This window comes from Pelobates fuscus, chromosome 5 (assembly GCF_036172605.1).
Source record: "Pelobates fuscus isolate aPelFus1 chromosome 5, aPelFus1.pri, whole genome shotgun sequence".
In the NCBI taxonomy this organism is placed as follows: domain Eukaryota; kingdom Metazoa; phylum Chordata; class Amphibia; order Anura; family Pelobatidae; genus Pelobates; species Pelobates fuscus.
Window position 1 is genome coordinate 283,424,979 of NC_086321.1, and position 23,379 is coordinate 283,448,357.

The following is a 23,379-nucleotide window of genomic DNA, read 5'->3' on the forward strand; positions in this document are numbered from 1 at the left end:
GTTAAATATAATGCTAGCAAATTAAATTCCCTATACTTTCGGCCTGGGTTGTTAGGCAGGTCCCGCTAATTGTAATTAATTAGGATACCTAATTATGTAAAATTATTACATAAATATATATGTAAAATTATTATATATACACGTGTGTGGATATATATATGTATATAATTTTTTTACAATTATTTTTATTTATATATAGGTATACATATAGTGATGTATACGTATATACTTAGGTATATACATATATATTATTTCGTTCTACGTGTATTTTTATATCAATATATATATATTAATATCAAAATACAGTTAGAACGTCCTGCGGCGTTTAGAGCCGCCCAAATAAGGACAGCATAGTACGTCCTGCGGTCTTAAGGGGTTAAGCAGACTGTGATTGTCTATTGTTGTGACTTAGATGATAATCAGATCACATTTTATGACCAATTTGTGCAGAAATCCATATAATTCCAAAGGGTTCGCATACTTTTTCTTGCAACTGTATTTCTACATTGATTGAATAAATTACATATATTTTTTTATCTATGAAAAATATTGACTCAGTCTCAGTACTATCTTAATTTGGACATGTCTAAACAGGCTGAGGGAAAGCCAGGTGAGGGGTGTCTTATTGCACATCTCACAATAGCAGATAATCTGTCAACCATGATTCTGATATTGCAATAGTCAGTACAGTGCATCTGAAATGTATGAATCTATCAATTAATTGGTTACTTAAATGATGTCAGCTGAAAATGTTGTGTCCAAACAGTAAATCCAGAAGAGAAGGCTGGATATTGGAAATGTGAAAATGTGGATGAAGTTATTGTCATTAAAGCCTGGATTTCTATGTTGCTTGGTATTAATATTATCTGCTTTCCTGCCATCCTGACTTTTAAACATGTACTCTATTATTTTTGTTTTCTTAAGGTATTTTTTTTTTCTTGAAGACGACTAGCAGTACATCCTGATGGGCAGAAAAAAAATACAAGTAGCTCGTATCCTGGACCAGCGTAACAGACAGGTATGTGAAGGGGGCATCCTCAAAAGAGGCCAGCCCTTATAGCTGCAATATTAGGGGAAGTTGAATACAGAATAGGCTTAACCCCTTAAGGACACATGACATGTGTGACATGTCATGATTCCCTTTTATTCCAGAAGTTTGCTCCTTAAGGGGTTAAAGGGACACCATGGTCACCAAAACAATGTTACCTTAATGAAGCTGTTTTGGTGTATAGATCATATCCCTGCAGTCTCACTGCTCAATCCTCTGCCATTTACGTGTTAAATAATTTTATTTATGCAGCCCTGGCCACACCTCCCTGCATGTGACTTGCACAACCTTTCTAAATACTTCTTGTAAAGAGTCATCTAATGTTTACACTTCCTTTATTGGAAATATTGAAATTTAATTTAGAATTTCTCATTTCCTGCTCTGTTAGTAGCCTGCTAGACCTGCAGGAGCCTCCTGTATGCAATTAAAGTTCAATTTACAGAGCAGGAAATAAAAACATTTAAAGTAAACAACATCTAAAACCATGTTGTTTTCATGCAGGCTGTGTCAGTCACAGCCAGGGCAGGTGTTGCTAGGGCTACATGGACAGAAATAATAGTATAATAATAATATTTAACTCCTAAATGGCAGATAATTGAGCAGTGAAACCTCAGAGGCATGAACTATACACTTTCATTTATTTATTTATAAAATATTTTACCAGGATGGATACATTGAGATTTCTCTTGTTTTCAAGTATGTCCTGGGTCCACAAAACATTGCATTGTAACAATAGGATACAATATTACAAAAATACAATATACGCACTATAGATATATATATACACACATATATACATTTAAAACATAACAGGTAATAAATATATTCAACCATGACAGGTGAATTCTGTGCTGAGGTATATTACCATAGATATCTTAAAAGATTTGAGATTGAATGAAGATTTCACTGTGTCCCTGAGGTTATTCCATAAATGCGCTGCTCTGTAGGGAAAGTAGGATTGAGACACTTTATTTTTTATTTTTTTTTATATTTTTAATTCTTTATTTAGGTTCTGTATGAAATAACAGTCAGGTTTGCACTACCACAACGGTTGATGCAAACGGAGCATTAAACAGATGAGTATACAGATGTGATTTCAGATACTAGGCACATTTTTTGTTACAATAAAGAAAATACCGAACTATATGTTCTGGTCTAGACAAGCAATGTCATACATTTTTACATGAAAGTGACTAGCTAGAATGCTGATAGAGAACATTTGAGGATACATTTTGTGCGTGGGTACGCTAACCTATGTATGTATATACATGCAGGTAATGTGAAGGCATTACTGAGCCACTTTATTTTTGTATTGCGGTATACTAAATATCGTGCTAGTACTGGATCGGAGGTTAAAGGAGGTGGGAACAGCCAGTGAGTGCATTCTACTTAGGTAGGGTGGGAGCTTCCCAGAAATGCTCTTATGCACAAGGCTGGAAAGATGAAGAGTGCGTTGGGATTCCAGCAACAGCCAGTTTAGCTCTTTTAACATGTCACAGTAGTGGGTAAAGTAATAACATTCTAGTAAAAAGCAGAACGAATTATATAACGTATTAAGTTTATTAAGGTGGGTTTGCGGTACGGGCAGGGCCGGCGCGTCCATAAGGCGGCCCAGGCGGCCGCCTTAGGGCGCCCAAGCAGGGGGGGCGCAAAAATCCGAATCCCCAGCCACTGGCTAGGGATTTGGATTTTTATACAGCCGCCCGCAGCCTACCTTGCCCTGCTCTCCTGGCTGCTGGCTCCCTCCACAGACGGTCTGGTCCCAGAGGAGGTGAAGTCTGTGCTGTGCCGCCCGGGCCCGCCCCCTCCTGATGATGTCAGGAGGGGTGCGACTTTCACCTCCCCCAGAGTCCCCTGCGGTCCGATGCTGGCAGGGACGGGCTCCCCCTGCTGGCTGGCTTTAATATGGCGGCGCCTATACAGTGGAGCCAGCCCGGAACACAAGTGAGAGGAGTGAGTCAGTCAGTGACAACACTGAGGTAAGGGGAGGGAGACAGGGAGGAAAGGCAGGCAGACAGGCCCAGCGGATACATGCTAAGGAGAAAATAGTGCTAATAATAGAAAATAGATATACTTGTGAGTCAGGCAGAAACAAGCAAAACGAGTAAAGATAAACATGTAGGCATGCTGACATGACAAGATAATACTCAGGAGTAAAGGGCCACCAAGCAGTATATATTCTGGGCACAGTGTATGCACCCTGTTTGTTATGTTCCATGGAGGGGGTAGACATGTGGCAGGTTGTGGTGGAGTGTAAGCAGGGTCAGTGACTTTTGGCCAAGGCAACAGCTTGTGTAAGCTCACTGAGCAACGGACTCCGTGAGTGTTGTCTTATCACCCTATGCCTGTAGCGGACAGGCTGGGTTCCACTCTGTACTTGAGAGGATTTGTGCCATCCATGGTGCCATGTCATGCGGCATCATTGCAGCCGCCGGTGGTAGCGGGAACCATTTTTCCAAGTCCATGGGCCCTCCTCACCCATATATCGGGATCCCAGGTGATGGTGTGTGGACTGCGGTCGGGTATATGGCCCTTCTTGGCTCCCCGCCTTGGAGGAGGGCGCCAAACCAGTGCTTTGTGTATATGCTGTGTCTTGGGAGTGTGTCTGTCTGGCCTCCAGGCTCCTCCAGAAATGCTGACATATTGCTTCATACGCTGCGTGGAAAGTAGCTTCCCAGCTTCGGATGGTTTCTGTGGAGTCCGCCATTTTGGAGAGACCACGTTGCAGGTCCCTTAAGAGTAGTCGCCAAGTAGCAATCATGAGGTAAGTGCTTGCTTGGTGGAGACCGGGATGACCCCCGCCAGGTAACGGGACCTTGGAGTTTCCCCTTGAGGGCGCAGTGTCACCGAGGATGAGGGTTTGGCCGCCTGTATGCATCTGTATGTATGTATGAATGTCTCTGTATGTATGTCTCTGTATGTATGTATGTCTCTGTATGTATGTATGTATGTATGTATGTATGTATGTGTCTTCATGCCTTTACGTCTTTACGTGACTGTGTCTGTATGTCTCTGTGTGACTGTTTGTGTATGTTTCTGCCTGTGTGTCTATATGTCTCTGCCTCCATATCTGGAGGGGAGGGACACACAAAACGGACTCGGGGGAGAAATGGCCACATAGAGGGTGGAGAAAAAAACAAAGAAAGGGGCTGGGGGTAAGAGACACAAAAAGGGGCTGGGTGTAAGTAAGAGACATACAAAGGAGGTTGTAAGACACACTAAAGAGGGAATAAAATACATTAAAGCACAAAAGGGGTAATACATTCAAAAGAGGGGATATGAAACACTAAAGAGGGTAAGAAAGTAAGAAACCCAAAACGGGGGGGTTACAAGACACACAGGTGAAGATGCACTTTTTTGGGGGGGAGGCGGGGGTGGTCAAAATGCATCTTCGCCTATGTAGCTAAAAATCCTTGCACCGGCCCTGGGTACGGGTGCATACTCTACATCCCCTTAATCAATGACCGGCATTAGCATTTGTTGCACTATCTGTTTCCTTACTGTAGGGCTTAGGCAGGATTTGTTTCTGTACAGGGCACCTAGTTTTGAAGAGATGTTTTCAGTGTGAAGGCCAAAAGATAGATTGGGGTCTAGCAACATACATAGATATTAAAAAGAGCAGACTGCTGTCAGTGTGCTATTCGAATTTATTCTGATACACAATTGTTGATTTTGTAGTTTATGTAATTTAGGTACAGTTCCAATGATCATTGTAATAGTTTTGTAGGTGTTTATGAAGAGTTTGTTATCCGCTATCCACTTTTCTACCTCTGTGAATTGGCTAAAGTTGTTTTGGTGACTATAGTGTCTCTTTAATGCACAAGAGAACAATCATTACAAATATTTGACTAGCAACAAGTAGCTATAGCCACATGGTGCGCACTGTTTTAATGAATGAAGCTACTTACAACAGAGGAACTGCATAACTCTTCTTGCAGATATTTTCAGGATGTGCACAGTGCTGCAGTTGAAACCAATAGAAGTAGCAGAATTGGGTAATACAGATAATGGGCATTTGCATAAAACAATTGGGATTCAGAGGTATCTTTATATTTCTTTTTTTTTCTGCAGGATATTACAATATATTATCTCATACTGTGGCACCTACATTTACCACATAACAATTAACACACGGAAAATTCCAAATTGCTTTCTGGTGGGGAATAGTTTCTGCAATGTGATGGTCAGGGTTTCATCTCATCCAATCATGAACATTGCTGATCTCTGTAAATCTCAGGTGGTTTCCTTTTGTTTAGTTTTTTGTTTGTTTTTTTAATATGACTATTTTTATTGGTTTATAGCAGTATGCGGGTGTACAGAAAGGAATGCTAGGGGTGGTTAATCATGTTAAAGGGTTACATGATACGCATTGTGTAAACTTTGTTGCAGGACATCACTCATGGTTATATCGTTAGATCTGTATCATATTCATGGTGCAGTCTAGTAGATTTCCCAACTCAGACCTCTCTTAGTTGATATTACCCTTCCCAACCCTGAACTTCACATTCAGCACTGTGTTGGGGAGAGGGGGAGTGTCGGTAAACATATATACAAGTGGGTTGTAGTGTATTGTATTAAGGCTACCGCCAGTAGCCAGCATCTATCTGGTGAGAGGTGTCATTTTTCGTTATTAGCTTTACAGCTCTGAGTGTGTAAATAGAGGGGTGGAGTTCCGATGAGGGACCCTTTTTTTTTTTTTTTTTTTTTTTTTTTACAAATGTTTTCTTTTTTTTCTTTTTGTGCCCAATGTCACCCAGGCATGATGTGTGGTGTGTAGTGTGCGGTGTGGTACTCCGTTGAACTCTTTGTGTCCCTGTTTCACTGTTGTTGGGGTATCGGACATATGAACAATCGTTTGTCCTCAATCTCGTGTTAGCTCTACATGTCACTCACTTTAGGTTTCCCCACTGTCAGCCAGTATTTTTCCCATATCTGTCCTGCCATCTCTGTCGCACCTCCCTTTCTAATTTGTCGGTTTGCCATTAGCTCATAGTCCCAGTTCGTTTGGATTTGGACATGCGTTTAGAGGGTGTTTCTTGTGTTTTCCATGCTCTGGCAATGAGGGTGCATGCAGCTATTAATGTATGGAACAGTAGTTTAGCGTGGACCTTCCCTAGATTCTCAGGCCATATATACAGGAGACACACCTCAGGTGTCAACTCTAGGGACATAGGTAGTAAGTGGGTAAGAATTTCACTCACCATTGTCCAGTACGGGCAGATAAGTTTGCATGTCAACCATATAGAAACACAGAATGTGACGGCAGATAAGAACCATTCGGCCCATCTAGTCTGCCCAATTTTTTAAATACTTTCATAATTCCCTGGCCTTATCTTATAGTTAGGATAGCCTTATGCATATCCCACGCATGCTTAAACTCCTTTACTGTGTTAACCTCTACCATATATATGTGGTATATTGAGCCTATTTCAGACCTGCATCTCCAACACTTGTTGGATGTGCCAGGATATATGTGTACCAGTCTCGTTGGGACTAAATACCACCTGTATTGTAATTTTCGTATTTGTTCAAAGTGTGTGATGCACGCTGTGTTCCCTTTATGTATTGTGAATGCTTGGCTCCACTGATCTGTGGAGCCAAGATCGTCCTGCCATGCTTGCATGAATTTGTCAGTGTACTCAGATTTACTCTCAAGCAGTATTGCGGAAATTATCGAGATAATTTTTCTGTGTGGTGTTCCTGTGAGGCACAATGTGTAAAATTTGGAGAGCATGGGTTCATAGTCGGCTGCAGGAGGGATTTGAGCTGCAAATAAGAAAAAAGTGCCCTGTTAGGGAGGTGAAATTGCGTCTGTAGGTCTGGGAACTGTTTCAGAGTGGTCCCTTCATATAGATGGTGTACATGTGTACATTCCGCTGTCATCCATGTGACATAGTCAAAGGTCTGGTTCCTCAGGTATATGCTTGTCGTGGCCAATGATATTGCATTAGGTCCCCCTATGTGTTCGTGGTAGGTGTCCCACGTGCTCAGCAGTAGTGTGGTTGGTGCCAGTATTTGTGGCATCGCAGGTCTCTGTGTTTTCAGTACCCAAAATAGGTGGTGCAATCCAGCCCTGCATTACCAGTGAGATTCAATGTCCACCCATTGGGGTGCTTTGGTTGTTATGTGTGTAGTTGCCACAGTGGAGAGGAGTGTGGCCTTATAATATAATTTTATATCTGGAAAGTTCATCCCCCCCTTGAAGTGGGTTTCTTTAGAGTGTGAATTGCGAACCTGGACTTTTTGTTCGCCCACACAAATTGTGTAATGGCTTTTTGTAAGGCCACTAGATAGTGTTTAGGGATAGGGATCTGGAGAGTTTTTATTTAATAGCTATTGTAATTTTGGAAATATGGACATTTTAAATGCCTCCACTCATCCGTGCCAGGATAGAAAATCACTACCCCATGACTGGAGCGTCTGGGTGATCTCCTGTGATAGCTTCTCATAGTTATGTTTATACAGTGTGTCGATTTGGTAAGTCGTATTCCTAAAAAGGTTACAAAGTCTTCCCTCCAATAGAAGTTAAAGGATGTCTTCAGGGTCTGTATAAGGTGCCCAGGAATGCCGACACCCATTGCATGTGATTTTGTTAAGTTGGGTCTGTAATAGGAGACTGTGTTGTAGTCCTGTATGCATTGTTGTAGGTTAGGTAGTGAGATATGTGGCTGCGTCAGTGTCAGTAGTATATTGTCTGCGAAGAGGTTCAGGGTGTATGTTCGCTCGGATTGTTGACGACAGAGGTTCCAATGCCATCACATAAAGTAGGGGCGACAAGGGGCAGCCCTGTCTAGTGCCGTTAGTAATGTTAAATTGGTCAGAGACAAATCCAGAGTTTAAAACTCGCACTGTCGGTGCTGAGTATAAGGCCCTGAATGTCGAGATGAAGCTCACAGGGAGCCCGAATTTGTGTAGAACTGCCTCCAAAAACTTCCACCCCACGCGGTCAAAGGCCTTCTCTGCATCTAGGGATTTCAGCAGCCCTCCCTCATTTAATGCTTTGAGGCTATGCATTATGCTGAGGACCTTTCTGGTGTTGTCAGCCCCCTGGCGTTCCATCACAAACCCCACCTGGTCGTCATGTATAATGTGGGGGAGTAGAGGTCCGAGTCTCAATGCATAGAGTTTGGCATCCGTATTGAGGAGTGCTATCGGTGGTTTCCCTGGTTTAGGAAGGGTAATAATGTGTGCCAATTGCATTTCCTCAGGGAGTGACTCCACTTGTATGGCTTTGTTAAAGACTCCCGCTAGTCGTGGTGCCAACCCTTAGCGGAATTTGCTATAGTAAGGGTTGGCGAGGCCATCTGGGCCCGGGGCTTTGCCTTTTGGAAAGGTTTTTATTGTCGCAATAACCTCTTCTGGGGTGATGTGCTGGGACAGGGTGTCATGTTGTAGTGCTGTCAGAGTGGGCAGTGTTATTTTGTCTAGATATGTAGATATTTCCGAGTCCGATTGCTTGTGTGTGTTTGGGTCGTCTTGAAGATTGTAGAGATCGGAATAGTAGTTTGCAAATTCATTGCTAATGTCTGTAGGTGTCAGTATTTCCCCCCCCCCTTCTTGGAGTTTAGGTATGCTATCTTTTGTGCCTATCTTTTGTGCCTGTTGTTTCTTTTTAAGCCGAAGCGCCAGTAATTTACCCGCCCTGTTCCCCTGGGAGTAATGAGCCGCTTTAAGCTTCCTCAAATGGTACCCCACTTTGTGAAGTGCGTGTTGGCATAGATTTTAGCGTATGAGGGACATTTGTTTCCACAGTTGCGGGGTCAGATGGACCTGATTTTGGGCTGTTAGGGTATAAAGTTATTTTTGACAGTCTAACAGTTGAGTTTGCGTCTTGCGTCAAAGGTATGGCACTTGTCCCCATGCGACAGCCTTATTGGGTTGCCAGATTGTGTGTCTGTGAAGTAGCGTTGTAGGGAGTCAGACAGATCATCTGTGAAGACAGGGTCTGTCAGGAGGGTTTCGTTAAGCCTCAACAGGCTCCTATGTTTGAAGTCATAAGTGTCTTTAAGGATCAGTTCCACACGTGCATGGTCTGACCACAGAAGTTGTCTCACCCTGCCTCGACTGTCTGCCCCAACGCCGCACCTCCCACTAGAAACCCATCTATCCGAGAATAGGTATTATGAACTGACGAGAAATAGGTGTAATCCCTGTATTCTGTGTGCGTGACTCTCCAGGCATTATAATAATGGTGTATGGACAGTTTCACCAAGGCCACAGATTGGCATTTGAGCAGTTTATATCTAGGAATAGTGTGAGAGAGTGTAGGGTCTAAAGTGGAGTCCAGGACGTGGTTCAGGTCCCCACATATTATGTTTGTGCCTTGTTGGATTACTGAAACCCTGTGTGTTATCTTGTGCAGAAAGTTTCTTTGGTTGGTGTTGGGTGCATAGAGGTTAGCAATGGTGTACAGGACATTGTTTATGTGTCCCACTATGATTACATATCTGCCATCCTGATCTTTATCCTCTAGGAGTAGTTCAAATGCTACCTTCTTACTTCTAAATGTTGGGCCTTCTTACTTCTAAAGGGTGGGCATTCCTTTTGAAGTGTGTCTCCTGTAGGCACACTATGTCAGCGTCACTTTGCCTTAGGTCTCTCCCCAGTAGGTGTCGCTGCACCGGAAGAATCAATCCCCTCACATTGTGGCTATAGATTTTTATGGTGGTAGGTGTGTGAAGTATTTGTGTAATATCAGTTGACATTTTTCCATGTTGATGCACTGCCTTCCCCAGCTTGGTCGAGCCAGGCAGACTCCTCGCTGTGTGTCTCTCTGTAGCATATTCATGTGTCCCAGGCATCCCGCATCGGAGACCTAGTAGATAATAAAACACATAATAAGGAAGAAGCAAACAAGTAAATAGAACCCAAAAAGCCAGAGCGGTGGCTAGGCACCTATATGAGGCGCCATGGGGGTCGGAGCAGATAGCTTCGATCCTGGGGGAGTGCTTCCGTGAGGTCGGCCCTCATTGAATGTGTGTGGTAGATATTTTGACCCAAATTTAGACAGTCTATACGACCGCTTACGGTGTGTCTCAGTCATGTGGATGTGCTATGCCTTAAGGTGCCAGTTAAGGTTATCTGAGACACCGTTTCTTTTACATCTAGATATGATCTAAACTAAACCATGACCGTTAAATGTGTACAACTTAAATAGGAGCAGCATCTTATACTTGTAGACTCTGGGGAATTATATGCGGCTGTGTGCCCCATAGTGACTTAGTAGTGATATAGTCTACATCATGACTGTTAAGTATGTACAAAGTAGATAGGAACAGCAACTTATACTTGCAAACTCTGGAGAATTATTTGCGGTGGTCTGCCACAAGGTGAACTGTTCATTTGCGTGCTTTCTTCCATTCAGAAGGTAGCATACGCTGGCTGAGGTCTCAGGCAGATTGTCCGGTGTTTTGACTCCCCAATCATTCAGTTTCTGTATGCCGTCCTCAGGGGTGTTGAGGGCAGTGAGAGAGCTGTTGCGTTGAACCAGTAGTTTGGTCGGCTATCCCCACCTATACGCTATGCTGTTGTACCGGAGCAGTTCTGTGCTTGTGCTGAAGGTCTTCCTTTTTTGAGCATGGTGGCGGAAATATCTGAAAAAGATCTTTGTTTTCTGGTATGCAGGAGGTAAGTCCTTTTTTGTTCTACTGGATTTAAGGATCGCCTCCTTTGCGTGATGATAATGCATCTAGAGGACTATGTCTCTGGGTATATCAGGAGGTAAGTATTGTGTCTTGGCTACTTTGTGGATGCAGTCCATCAGCAACATGTCTTGGGTAGGTCTGAGATCAGCAGGTGGAAGAGTGCAGTAGCGTAGGCCTGTAGGTCGTGTGGGCCTACGTGTTTGTGCACATTGCTTAATCTCATATTGCTACAGCGAGCCTGGTTCTCCATGTCTGCCAGTTTAGCTTCGTACCTGTTGATCCTGTCCCATGCTTCCTCCACTTTAGTGGCGAGGTGGTTGTGGGCCTCCGCGTGTGCCTCCCTTTTGTTTTCTAACTCAGAGGTGCGGGATCTCAACTTCTGGCTGTCTGTTCGGAGGTCTGTAAACGACTGGTGTAATGTCTGCAGGCTGTCCGTGGTGAGTATGAATCCCGGGGATTCCGGATGCACGGCCTGTTCGTGGTCCGTATCGGCACCATCTTGGGAGTCCTCCAGTTGATGAGCGCCTTTTGCGTGCCCTTGCTTGGCACCAAAGAAATGCAGATTCTCCTGCTTTGTCATCGCCCGCCTGCCCTTGTGGTGGGACATGATCAGGGCACCGTTCTCCTTATGTTAATGGGTCTTGTAAGCTGTGAGAGGGCCAAAATTCCGCGGAGCTAACCATACATGCGACCACTCACGTTCAGGTCCAGGCCACGGCCCTCCTTTTGGTTTTCTTAAGTAAACTACTACTATTAATTGCAATATAATGAAAATACATTAGTTAATGGGGGGTATTAATTCAGCAAATCCTGCTGGTGAATGGAACTTTCTTTTAGCAATGAAATTGGCTTTTCGGTCCTTCATTAAGGGGAGGCACAGTCATTGTGATACAGAACTTAGGAATTCATTATTAAAGGAACACTACAGGGTCAGGAACACAAACATATTCTGACCCTAGAGTGTTAAAACCACCATCTAGCCCCCTGGCCTCCTCTTGCGTCCCTAAATATAGTAAAATCTTACTTGTATTCAAGTCTGAAGCTGCTGTCTCTGCCCCTGAACTGCCTCTGGCTGTTGACATAATAAGAAGTGGTAATCTGAGCCAATCACAATGCTTCTCCATAGGATTGGCTGAGACTGTCAATAAGGCAGATCAGGGGCAGAACCAGTACAAGTCAAACACAGCCATGGCCAATCAGCATCTCCTCATAGATATTAATTGAATTAATTAATCTCTATGAGAAATGTTCAGTGTCTGCATGCAGGGGGTGGAGACACTGAATGGCAGTGCTGCACACTAGGCAGGACTGCCCCAGGAAGCACCTTTACCAGCCATCTGAGGAGTGGCCAGTTGAGTTCTCACTAGGCTGTAATGTAAACACTGCATTTTCTCTGAAAATACAGTGTTTATAGCAAATAGCCTGAAGGGAATGATTCTACTCCACAGAACAAATTAAATAAGCTGTAGTTGTTCTGGTGACTATAGTGTCCCTTTAACCCCTTAAGGACACATGACGTGTGAGACATGTCATGATTCCCTTTTATTCCAGAAGTTTGGTCCTTAAGGGGTTAACCCTCCATCTCTTTGTTGCAAGAGATTGGCAGAGGTGATGCTATACAGTATATAAACCATGTTGCTTCCTCACACAGTTTATTTACTTACCTCTAAATTATAGTGAATCCAAAGCTGAATAGCAAAGTTTAAACAAAAATAGCTGATCTGGAAAAAGTCTCCAAATCTGCTATAGAAGTGTTTGGTTATTTTCACCTAAATTATGTAATTTAGGTATTTATTTTTTTGCAATTTGCTGGTTATATAAAGTGGGGGAAATCTCCCTCACAGGTGTTACATTGCCATACTTCTCAACATTTCAAATGGACACATAGGGTTACTTTAATTCTAGGGATTAAGCGGGCCGTTCTCATAAATTTTAGGTGACTTACTAATAAAAAAAGTATGCAACTAAAATGCAATTTGGAAGAAGAACAATGTATCTTATTAACAAATACTCCTTTCAAAACACATTTATTGTAATATTTAAAGACACATTGCTTTATTATTGCTGTTGAGATCTGTTATACACTAAAACAGTATAACATATATAAAAAATAACACATTGACAATCAGATTTTTAGGAGGCCCTTTTATCACAAGCCCATCATAGCAGTAAGCTCTGTATATCTCAAAAGGAATTATTTTAACCACTCTAATTTCTATTCTTTTAAGGTCACCTTCACCAAGAGGAAGTTTGGGTTGATGAAGAAGGCATACGAATTGAGTGTCCTGTGTGACTGTGAGATTGCACTCATCATTTTCAATGGGTCCAATCGATTATTCCAGTATGCTAGCACTGACATGGACCATGTGCTCCTAAAATACACTGAGTACACCGAGCCTCATGAGAGCCGGACTAACTCAGACATCCTGGAGGTAGGTGATCATCTACCTTGTGATATGTAGAAAACAGGTGTCAGACCTCATGTAATAAACACTTTAGAAGATTATTTGTGACCATAGGTGTGTGTGCAGCCCATTTCAATATGGTGTGCACCAAGATTTGTATTTAATTTATTAAAGGAACACTATAGTGTTGCAAATACAAAACTGCCTTCCTAACACTACAGTGTCCTTCTTCCTCTGTGGCCCTCTCTGCTCCTGAACCTGGCCAAGAAGGTGTTAAAAACATCTTACTCTCTTACCTGATCAGACTCCAACGATGATGTCAGCACGATCCAAGAACCAATTGCGCATGCGTGGCGCATGCGTGGCGAATGCCACACACAAATCACCCTTCCCCACACCAAAGCATTGACTCAATACTTTCCCACAGGGTTTACAAGATACTCGACATCTTCATGCAAAGTGTGAGGACATCCAGTGTTGTTTCACAGAGTCAAACTCCCACCTCCACCCAGGGCCGGACTGGCCTACCGGGATACCGGGAAATTTCCCGGTAGGCCGCCAGCCCTGGGGCCGTTTTGACATGTGGCTGCACTCAGCCACAAGACATGAAAAAAATCTTTTCTGTTTGCTTATGCGGCCGTGCGGCCGCAGCCACAACCGCACGGCCGCAGCCACACCTGCACCGGCCGCTGCTGCTTGCTGTGCGAGGGCACAGCTACTTCCTGTGTCAGCCGCCGGATGTGAGCGGCAAATGACTACATGACGTCACATCCGGCGGCTGCCCGGCGGCGGCTCTACAGAGACTGCATCGCGGCCTCTCTTCCCTGAGCTGTTGTTGAAGGTAAGAATAAAGGGGCTTGGGGGACCTATTGTATTGGGGAGGGGGGACCTATTGTATTGTGTATTGGGGAGGGGGACCTATTGTATTGGGGAGGGGGACCTATTGTATTGTGTATTGGGGAGGGGGGACCTATTGTATTGTGTATTGGGGAGGGGGGACCTATTGTATTGTGTATTGGGGAGGGGGGACCTATTGTATTGTGTATTGGGGAGGGGGGACCTATTGTATTGTGTATTGGGGAGGGGGGACCTATTGTATTGTGTATTGGGAGGGGGGACCTATTGTATTGTGTATTGGGGAGGGGGACCTATTGTATTGTGTATTGGGGAAGGGGGGCCTATTGTATTGTGTATTGGGGAGGGGGACCTATTGTATTGTGTATTGGGGAGGGGGGACCTATTGTATTGTGTATTGGGGAGGGGGGGGCTATTGTATTGTGTATTGGGGAGGGGGGGGCTATTGTATTGTGTATTGGGGAGGGGGGACCTATTGTATTGTGTATTGGGGAGGGGGGACCTATTGTATTGTGTATTGGGGAGGGGGGCCTATTGTATTGTGTATTGGGGAGGGGGACCTATTGTATTGTGTATTGGGGAGGGGGGACCTATTGTATTGTGTATTGGGGAGGGGGGGGCTATTGTACTGGGGAGGGGGGACCTATTGTATTGTGTATTGGGGAGGGGGGACCTATTGTATTGTGTATTGGGGAGGGGGGCCTATTGTATTGTGTATTGGGGAGGGGGGCCTATTGTATTGTGTATTGGGGAGGGGGGCCTATTGTATTGTGTATTGGGGAGGGGGACCTATTGTATTGTGTATTGGGGAGGGGGGACCTATTGTATTGTGTATTGGGGAAGGGGGGACAGTAATGTATTGTGTATTGGGGAAGGGGGGACAGTAATGTATTGTGTATTGGGGAGGGGGGATCAGTAATGTATTGGGGAAGGGGAGAGGGGGGCAGTAATGTATTGGGGGGATGGGAGGGGGCAGTAATGTATTGGGGGGATGGGAGGGGGCAGTAATGTATTGGGGGGATGGGAGGGGGCAGTAATGTATTGGGGAGGGGAGGGGGTCAGTAATGTATTGGGGAGGGGAGGGGGGGCAGTAATGTATTGGGGAGGGGAGGGGGGCAGTAATGTATTGGGGAGGGGAGAGAGGGCTGTATTGGGGAAGGGAGGGGGGCAGTAATGTATTGGGGGAGGGGAGGGGGGCAGTAATGTATTGGGGAGGGGAGGGGGCAGTAATGTATTGGGGGAGGGGAGGGGGGGCAGTAATGTATTGGGGGAGTGGAGGGGGGGCAGTAATGTATTGGGGGAGTGGAGGGGGGGCAGTAATGTATTGGGGAGGGGAGGGGGCAGTAATGTATTGGGGAGGGGGCAGTAATGTATTGGGGAGGGGAGGAGGGGAAGTAATGTATTGGGGAGGGGGGAGGGGGCAGTAATGTATTGCGGAGGGGTGAAATGTATTGGGGAGGGGAGGGGGGGCAGTAATGTATTGGGGAAGGGGAGGGCAGTAATGTATTGGGGAAGGGGACAGGTCAGTAATGTATTGGGGAAGGGGGGCAGTAATGTATTGGGGAGGGGGGGCAGTAATGTATTGGGGAGGGGAAGAAGGGGGCAGCAATGTATTAGGGGAGGGGGTCAACTGTGTATAAGGGGAGGGAGGGGTCAGCAGTATATTAGAGGAGGGGGTGACAGCAGTAAATTAGGGGGAGGGGGGTCAGCAGTGTATTAGATAGGGGGAGGGGGGACGGGAAAGATGTGACTTGGGAATTTGAGATGAGGCAATGATTATATTTTTTACATTTATATTTGTGGCTCAATGAATATTTTATATATATATGTGTGTGTGTATAGAAGGAAATGTAAATAGAGGGGGCTACAGGGGTGAGGGAATTATATTTGTAATATATTTATTAGGAACTGTGGAAGGAAGGGGGTTGGATGAGAGCATTAAATATTATATTTATGGGGTAGGAACTGTATTATATATTTATGGTTTAGTGCAGGGGTAGGGAACCTTCGACACTCCCTTTGTTTTTTGACTACATCTCCATTAAGGCTTGCAAAGCATCATGGGAGGTGTAGTCCACAACATCTGGAGTGGCAAAGTATGTCTACTCCTGGTTTAGAGCATAGGTGTATAACCATTGGCTTCCCCAGGCCAAAATAACCCCTTAAACTCTTAAAGGATCACTATAGTGTAAGGAAAACAAAGCGGTTTTCCTGACACTTTAGTGCCCTGAGGGTGCCCACACCCTCAGGGTCCCCCTCCCGTGGCGCTGAAGGGGTTAAAATCCCTTCAGTTACTTACCTTAATCCAGTGCCAGGCTCCCTCGGCGCTGGTGACCTCTCCTCCCTGACTGACGTCAGCTCCCCCGTCCGACGTCACTGGAGCTGAATGCGCATGGCCGCGCGCGTATTTAAAGTGTCCATAGGAAAGCAGTTCTCAATGCTTTCCTATGGACACTCTGCGTGATGGAGGCGAAATGTGCCTCCAGCGTCGCAGATGCACCTCTAGTGTCTGTCCGGAAGACAGCCACTAGAGGCTGGATTAACCGCAAATGTAAACCTAGCAGTTTCTCTGAAACTGCTATGTTTACATGTGAAGGGTTAAAACCTGAGGGACATTGTACCCAGGCCACTTCATTGAGCTGAAGTGGTCTGGGTGACTATAGTGTCCCTTTAACGCTGTTACGGTGTTATATGCCGTCCGCATTTTAATGGGCTGTGAAGCTGAATTCTGATGACTCCGCAATGCTATGGGGCTGGTATGTATTTTTTTCCAGGGCTGGTTTTCATACCCAGTCCGGCCCTGCCTCCACCCACTACCACCAGAGTCCCGATTTGCATAAGGGGCCTAATGGGCGAGAAAGTGCAGGGCAGTTTGGCCACGCTTAAGAGTGTTACTGAGTACACCAGACATCGCTCTGGCAAACCACACACTTACATTTATGATCAATAGCAATGCAAACATAAGTGCAGTAAAACCATTAAAACAATTACTATAGTGAGGTTAATGGCAAGCGTTTACAAAACCACAATGTAATGTATACATTAAAAACACTGCTTTCGTTTTTAAGAAGAGATCAAAGAGGCAGAAATAAGTATATGTAGATATTTAGCTAATGCTTGTATAATGGGTAAATTAGAGACTCTTGAAAATCCCATTCACATTCTCACTCTTCCAATGGAATTCAATGCTGAATGAAAATATTTTCTTATTTATAAGTTTTATAGTTTCCAATATACACCTACATTTTTTTCTCAGTAAACAGAAGATAGATCTGACAGCTATATCACCTTTGTAAATTATTATACACTATTTCAGAGCATGATCCATGCTTAATCCTTCTTGGATCCATCTTTAGTCAAAGGGAAAAGATTAATGTAGTTGTTCTGGTGATTATAGTATGGCCCCTGCAGGCTTTACACTACTTCCTAGTAACACCTCCAGTGGCAGTCACTAAGACGCCCACTAAAGGTGCTTTCTGGGACAGTGCTGCAGAATCTGATGTTCAGAGTCTCCATGCTCTGCATGTAGGTGCTGAGCGTTCCTTTTAGAGATGCATTGATTCAGGGCTGAATTTATGGGAGCTGTGGTGGGTGCAGGGTGGGCATAGGGACTGTAGTGGCTGCAGAAAGGCATAGGGACTGTGGTGAGTGCATAGGGGCTGTGTTGGAGATGCAGTGGGGGCACAGGGGCTGTGGTGAGTATAAGAAGGCATAAGGGCTATGGTGGGTGAAAAGGGCATAGGGACTGTGGTGGGTGCATGTTGGGCATAGGAGCTATAGTGGGGTGTTTTCTTTTAGAAATGGTAGTTCTTTGTGGCAACCTACTAAAATGCTCCAAAAATGAACACTGACCCATCAACACCATCTATGAAAATTCACACATAAAAACCTGAATGGTCACGTCTCTTCTCTGCACTGTAACTTCACACAATAGTGTATTGGTCATACACTGGGCATAAAGCTGATCCTGTGGAGGTGTGGACTGCCCAGGTGCACTGTAGACAGGCAAGGTGTGCAACGCTAGACTCTGTCCCTCACAGGTAGATCCGGTCCATCAGGCCCCTCATGAGCAGCATCGGGTGGCAGAGTGGCGGGGCATAATGAGAGGGGCAGGATCACCTTGAGTCGGATCCTAGCGCTGCATACCCCTCCTATCTACAGAGCACCTTGGCAGTCCGCAACCCCCAGGATCCGCTCTGATTAGGCATATTGTTTTACTCAAAAGATGTAACTGAGCATAATGTGGGGGACTTTGTTTTTTTTTAGGGTTTTTTTATCACAGTGGCACATAATAAAAGGGACACAATACCAAGCAACGTGTATGTTAAAAAATTTTTTTTTTTTTTTTTTTTTACCACAAACTGACATAAATTTGCGGGGAAAAATGGTACAACATAGATCATATGAGATACCCTGGAGTCTACTTTCACAAATGGTAGGCCTTTGTAGTTTGAACAGTCAAACTGCTATAATGCCTCAAATTGTACTCCGCAGATGTAGCCAAACCCAATATGGGTTTTGTACAGCTATAGCACACATCGGCTTTATGAAATACACATACACATGTTATATGTTTGAATGTCAAAATAGTGTTAGGTAAAAAGCCTGTGATGTCTACTTCATATACATGCATAACTATTGTCTGGCAATTTTATTTTTGTGATGGCTACTAAGCTTACTAGACAAATAGTATAGTATACTAAGGTGCATTAGTGAGATATATTTAATAACAAAAAAGTAAAAAAATTAAGTAGAAACTTTTTCTACTCTAGGTAGAGGCGCTTCTGCGACGCTGGATGCGAAAATCGCATCCAGCGTGCAGAACATCCATAGGAAAGCATTGAGCTCCACTCGGGAGCTGACATCGGCCGGGGAGGAGAGGTCACCAGCGCCGAGGGAGCCTGGCACTGGATTAAGGTAATTGGCTGAAGGGGTTTTAACCCCTTCAGCCCAGCGGGAGGGGGACCCTGAGGGTGGGGGGACCCTTAGGATTGTAAAGTGTCAGGAAAACGGGTTTGTTTTCCTGACACTACGGTGATCCTTTAATGTTTTTTCATTATAGTTTCTAACATAATTTGTCAACTCTTGGCAGGCAAGATTCCCATTCCAGCAACTAATGTCTCTCATTTATTTCTTCAAACATTGTCGAGGCCCCTGTGCATTTAGCAGCATTTAATACCAATGCGATTTTCTTTAAATAATCAAGACCGTTACTAATCTAACTTCTACAGGTCACAGCTACCCCAACATTATCACTAGTAGTACACCATGGCTGCGCCCTGAACTCTACTTATGATGATATAGATCAGAAGATTGATGCCTATGGACTAATTCCAGGGTTATTTTTAGGGAAGAAACCAGCTCATTGATAACATATTATGTCCTTTCTTGTGAATAGACTTTGAAACGGAGGAGTCTGGGATTGGAGACTGAGGATGGATTGGAACAGGCCCAGAGGATCCCAGGGGAAACTGTCAACGTGTCCACTCCTCGTCACACCATGCCTCCTGTAAGTTAAATATGCCACATATAATGCAAAAATACATGGCTATTTTCAGATGTGTCTCTACATGCAGAAACACTAAAAGCAGACCACTTTTTTCTATTAATAGATTTGTAGGTCTTCAGTTCCACTTTCTTGCTTTAAAAAAGGGGAAATTCGCTGTACTATAAATACAGCCATTATACTGGCAGCATATGCAGCAACATTCTTCCTCTGCAGAATTATTTTCTTTAATGTTAATCCGTCATCTGCACAAACATTTGTACTTTAACCCCTTAAGGACCAAACTTCTGGAATAAAAGGGAATCATGACATGTCACGCATGCCATGTGTCCTTAAGGGGTTAAAGGGGACCTTTAAAGGGATACTCTAAGCACAAAACAATTTTAGCTTAACGAGCTTAACGAATTTTAGCTTTGGTGTGTATATATATCATGCCTCTGCTTCCTCACTGCTCATTTTTCAGCAATTTATGTTTATGGAGCCCTAGCTACATGTCCCGTGGCCCAGCCCCCCTCACCTGGTACCTGGTTGTATCCAGAAAGCGGCACAAATAACATGTGGGTATTGTGCCTGTTAGAAGTTTTGGAATTATTATTTTTTAGCACCTAATATATGTGATAAAAATATAATTAATGGCAACTCTCTGTTCTCTATTTTTAAGCCATTTTTTAAGTTCAACCCAAGAACACAAATTTTCATCTAGACCAGTGATGGCGAACCTATGGCACGCGTGCCACAGGTGGCGCGCCAGGCCCTTTCTGTTGGCACGCGGCCATAGGTCCGCCATTAATGCAGATTAGGCACCTGCCTGCTTCTGGGTCTGGAGGCAGGGGGAGGGATATGTGATGCAGCTTCCCTGTCCTCCCGCGCGATGCTGTGTGGAGCGTTGCCGAGCGTTACCATGGCAACGCTCCACACAGCATCGCGCGGGACGACAGGGGAGCTGATTCACAGATCCCTCCCCCTGCAGTGCTTACCACCACCGGACCACCAGGGATGGCTGTGCCGCCCCCCCCCCCTACTTCATTAAAGGTAAGAAGGAGGGAGGGGGGGATACTGACACACAGCACCCCTATCCCCACAGCAGAACCTCTACTCCCCCACAGCAGTACCCCTACCCCCCAGCACCCCTATCCCCCCAGCAGTACCCCTACCACCCCCAGCAGTACCCCTTCCCCCCAGCAGTACCCCTACCCCCCAGCAGTACCCCTACCCCCCACAACAGTACCCCTACCCCCCACAACAGTACCCCTACCCCCCAGCACCCTTACCCTCCAGCAGTACCCCTACCCCCCAGCAGTACCCCTATCCCCCCAGCAGTACCCCTACACCCCAGAAGTACCCCTACCCCCCAGAAGTACCCCTAACCCCCTGCATTACCCCTATCCCCACCAGCACCCCTATCCCCCCAGCAGTACCCCTATCCCCCCAGCAGTACCCCTACCCCCCCAGCAATACCCCTACCCCCCCAGCAGTACCCCTACCACCCCCAGCAGTACCCCTACCCCCCACAGCAGTACCCCTACCCCCCACAGCAGTACCCCTACCCCCCACAGCAGTACCCATACCCCCCCAGCAGTACCCCTATCCCCTCAGCATTACCCCTACCCCCCCAGCAGTACCCCTACCCCCCACAGCACTCCTACCTCCCAACAGCACCCTTACCCCCACCCAGCACCCCTACCCCCCACACTGCACCCCTACCCCACACACAGCACCCCTCTCACACACACATTTTACCCCTCATACACACACACATACAGCACCCCTCTCACACACAGCACCCCCCCACACACACAGCACCCCCCCACACACACACAGCACCCCCACACACACACACACAGCACCCCCACACACACAAAGCACCCCCCACACATACAGCACCCCCCACACACACAGCACCCCCCCCACACACACACACACACAGCACCCCCCACACACACATACAGCACCCCTCATACACACACACAGCACCCCTCATACACACACACACAACACCCCCCCACACACACAGCACCCCCCCACACACTTACACAGTACCCCCCACACACTTACACAGCACCCCCCACACACTTACACAGCACCCCCCACACACTTACACAGCACCCCTCATACACACACACAACACCCTCACACACACAGCACCCCCACACACACATGCACCACCCCCCCCCCCCACGGCAATTGCCGTGCTGGCACTTTAAGGAAAAAAAAGTTGGCATGTATTGCGGTTTGGGCACTCGGGCTCAAAAAGGTTCGCCATCACTGATCTAGACCAATTTCATTTCGTTTGAACACTAGCCTTTTGTGTGGAACCATATCACATGCCTTGGTTTTTTAATATCCCTCCAGTGAGCTCACCTGCCACATTAAGGCAAAACCGTCAGTACTACACTAACAATTCACCTCGCTTCTTTCAGCCTACCCTATATGTTCCCTATTAATAAGTATGTAGGGGTTGAGAAAAATATTCTTGTCTGTCTCAGAGCTTGTTACCTGAAACTGAAAGAAGCAAGGTGAATTGTTAATGTAGAACCCACCTAAGAGGTTTCCCTTGATGTGGCAGATGAGCTTACATTTAAATGGCCACTGGAGTGATACTAAAAAAAAACTCCAACTATTTAAATGTCCATTGGGATTTGGGATAGTGTGCAAGTAACAATTTTCTTTAGTTTTTATTGTATGTTTTTTTTTCTTTAGTTTTTATTGTATGTCTTGGGGCTGATGTGTACTATAGTCAATGCTGCTGCCCAGGAGTAGTGGGAATTTGAGCGCAGGGCTTAATTTTGTATATTTATGGTGCAAAAACTGCCAAAACATTCCCTTTACAAAGTGTAACACATAAGAAACCAATAAATAAGCAGTGAACATTTATTATGTAGGGAATAAAGAGCAGTATGTATACAATGCTGTATAATATATATATATAATACAATAATTATACCTTTCCTTGTTCGGCCTTTACAAGAAATGGTGTAGGGATCAACACTTTAGAGATTGTATGGTATCCCTCATATTACAATATTTCAGACTGAATCTGAAATTTTAAGCAGAGAAAGAAATGGTAAATTTTTAAGCTGGGCAAAACTGGTAAGTGGTGTCCTTCAGGGCTCTGTTTTCAGGACTCTTCTATTCAACATATTTATAATTGAGGAAAAAAGAGGTGCTTCCTAGGTATAAAACCTAATAGGGAGCCCCAGAGGAAAAGGGTTATTGGGGTAGAGAAAAGGGCATAACCCTGCATACAGCACAAATAGGAAAAAGAAATGAAGGATATGACCACCCCGTTAGAAACAGGCTAATCACCTTCAAGCCACCCCAAAATGGCGTCTCACACAAAATAATAAACAACTTTATTGGAAAAATAAGGGTAAAAACTCAAGCGGCAAAAAAATGCCTAAAAGAAAATGAGTAGCAGGGCTAAATTACTAATAGGTGGCTACAGCTAAACATCCTAATATCAATCTTGAGTGTTGGTTACAAACTGTAACAATAATGGAAAGTATGGATGCAGTTAGCAATGTAGCTTAAATGTAGCAAGCACCAAGCCCCACAGGATTAACACTTAAAATTCAGAAATCGAAAGGATAGAGGAGGGCATAACATAAGAGTGAAAATAAAGTGGACCTGATGAAGATAATATATACAGGTAGTATCAAACCACAGTTGAACCAAGAAAATGTAGCCCAGCCTCCCTTTAATAGATTTCCAGAGTCTCAAAAAAGGCTCCTAAATAGAAAAGTATAGTGTCCTGCTAGTAAATTATGTCAGTTCAAAGTATAAAGTATAAATCACCATGGCAACCCTATTAGTAATTTAGCCCTGCTACTCATTTTCTTTTAGGCATTTTTTTGCCGCTTGAGTTTTTACCCTTATTTTTCCAATAAAGTTATCTATTATTTTGTGTGAGACGCCATTTTG

At 44.8% G+C, this 23,379-nt stretch overlaps 1 protein-coding gene across 1 annotated transcript in view; it reads left to right on the forward strand.

Moving 5' to 3' along the window:
* The first annotated feature begins 953 nt into the window (after positions 1–953).
* MEF2B (myocyte enhancer factor 2B) overlaps positions 954–23,379 on the forward strand; it is a 30,548-nt gene continuing 8,122 nt past the window's right edge. Inside the window, exons 1-3 of the mRNA XM_063457297.1 lie at positions 954–1,018; positions 12,921–13,124; positions 19,351–19,461. Coding sequence (XP_063313367.1) covers positions 965–1,018; positions 12,921–13,124; positions 19,351–19,461 — 369 coding nt within the window. The 5' untranslated portion in view covers positions 954–964. The remainder of the gene's footprint in view (positions 1,019–12,920; positions 13,125–19,350; positions 19,462–23,379) is intronic.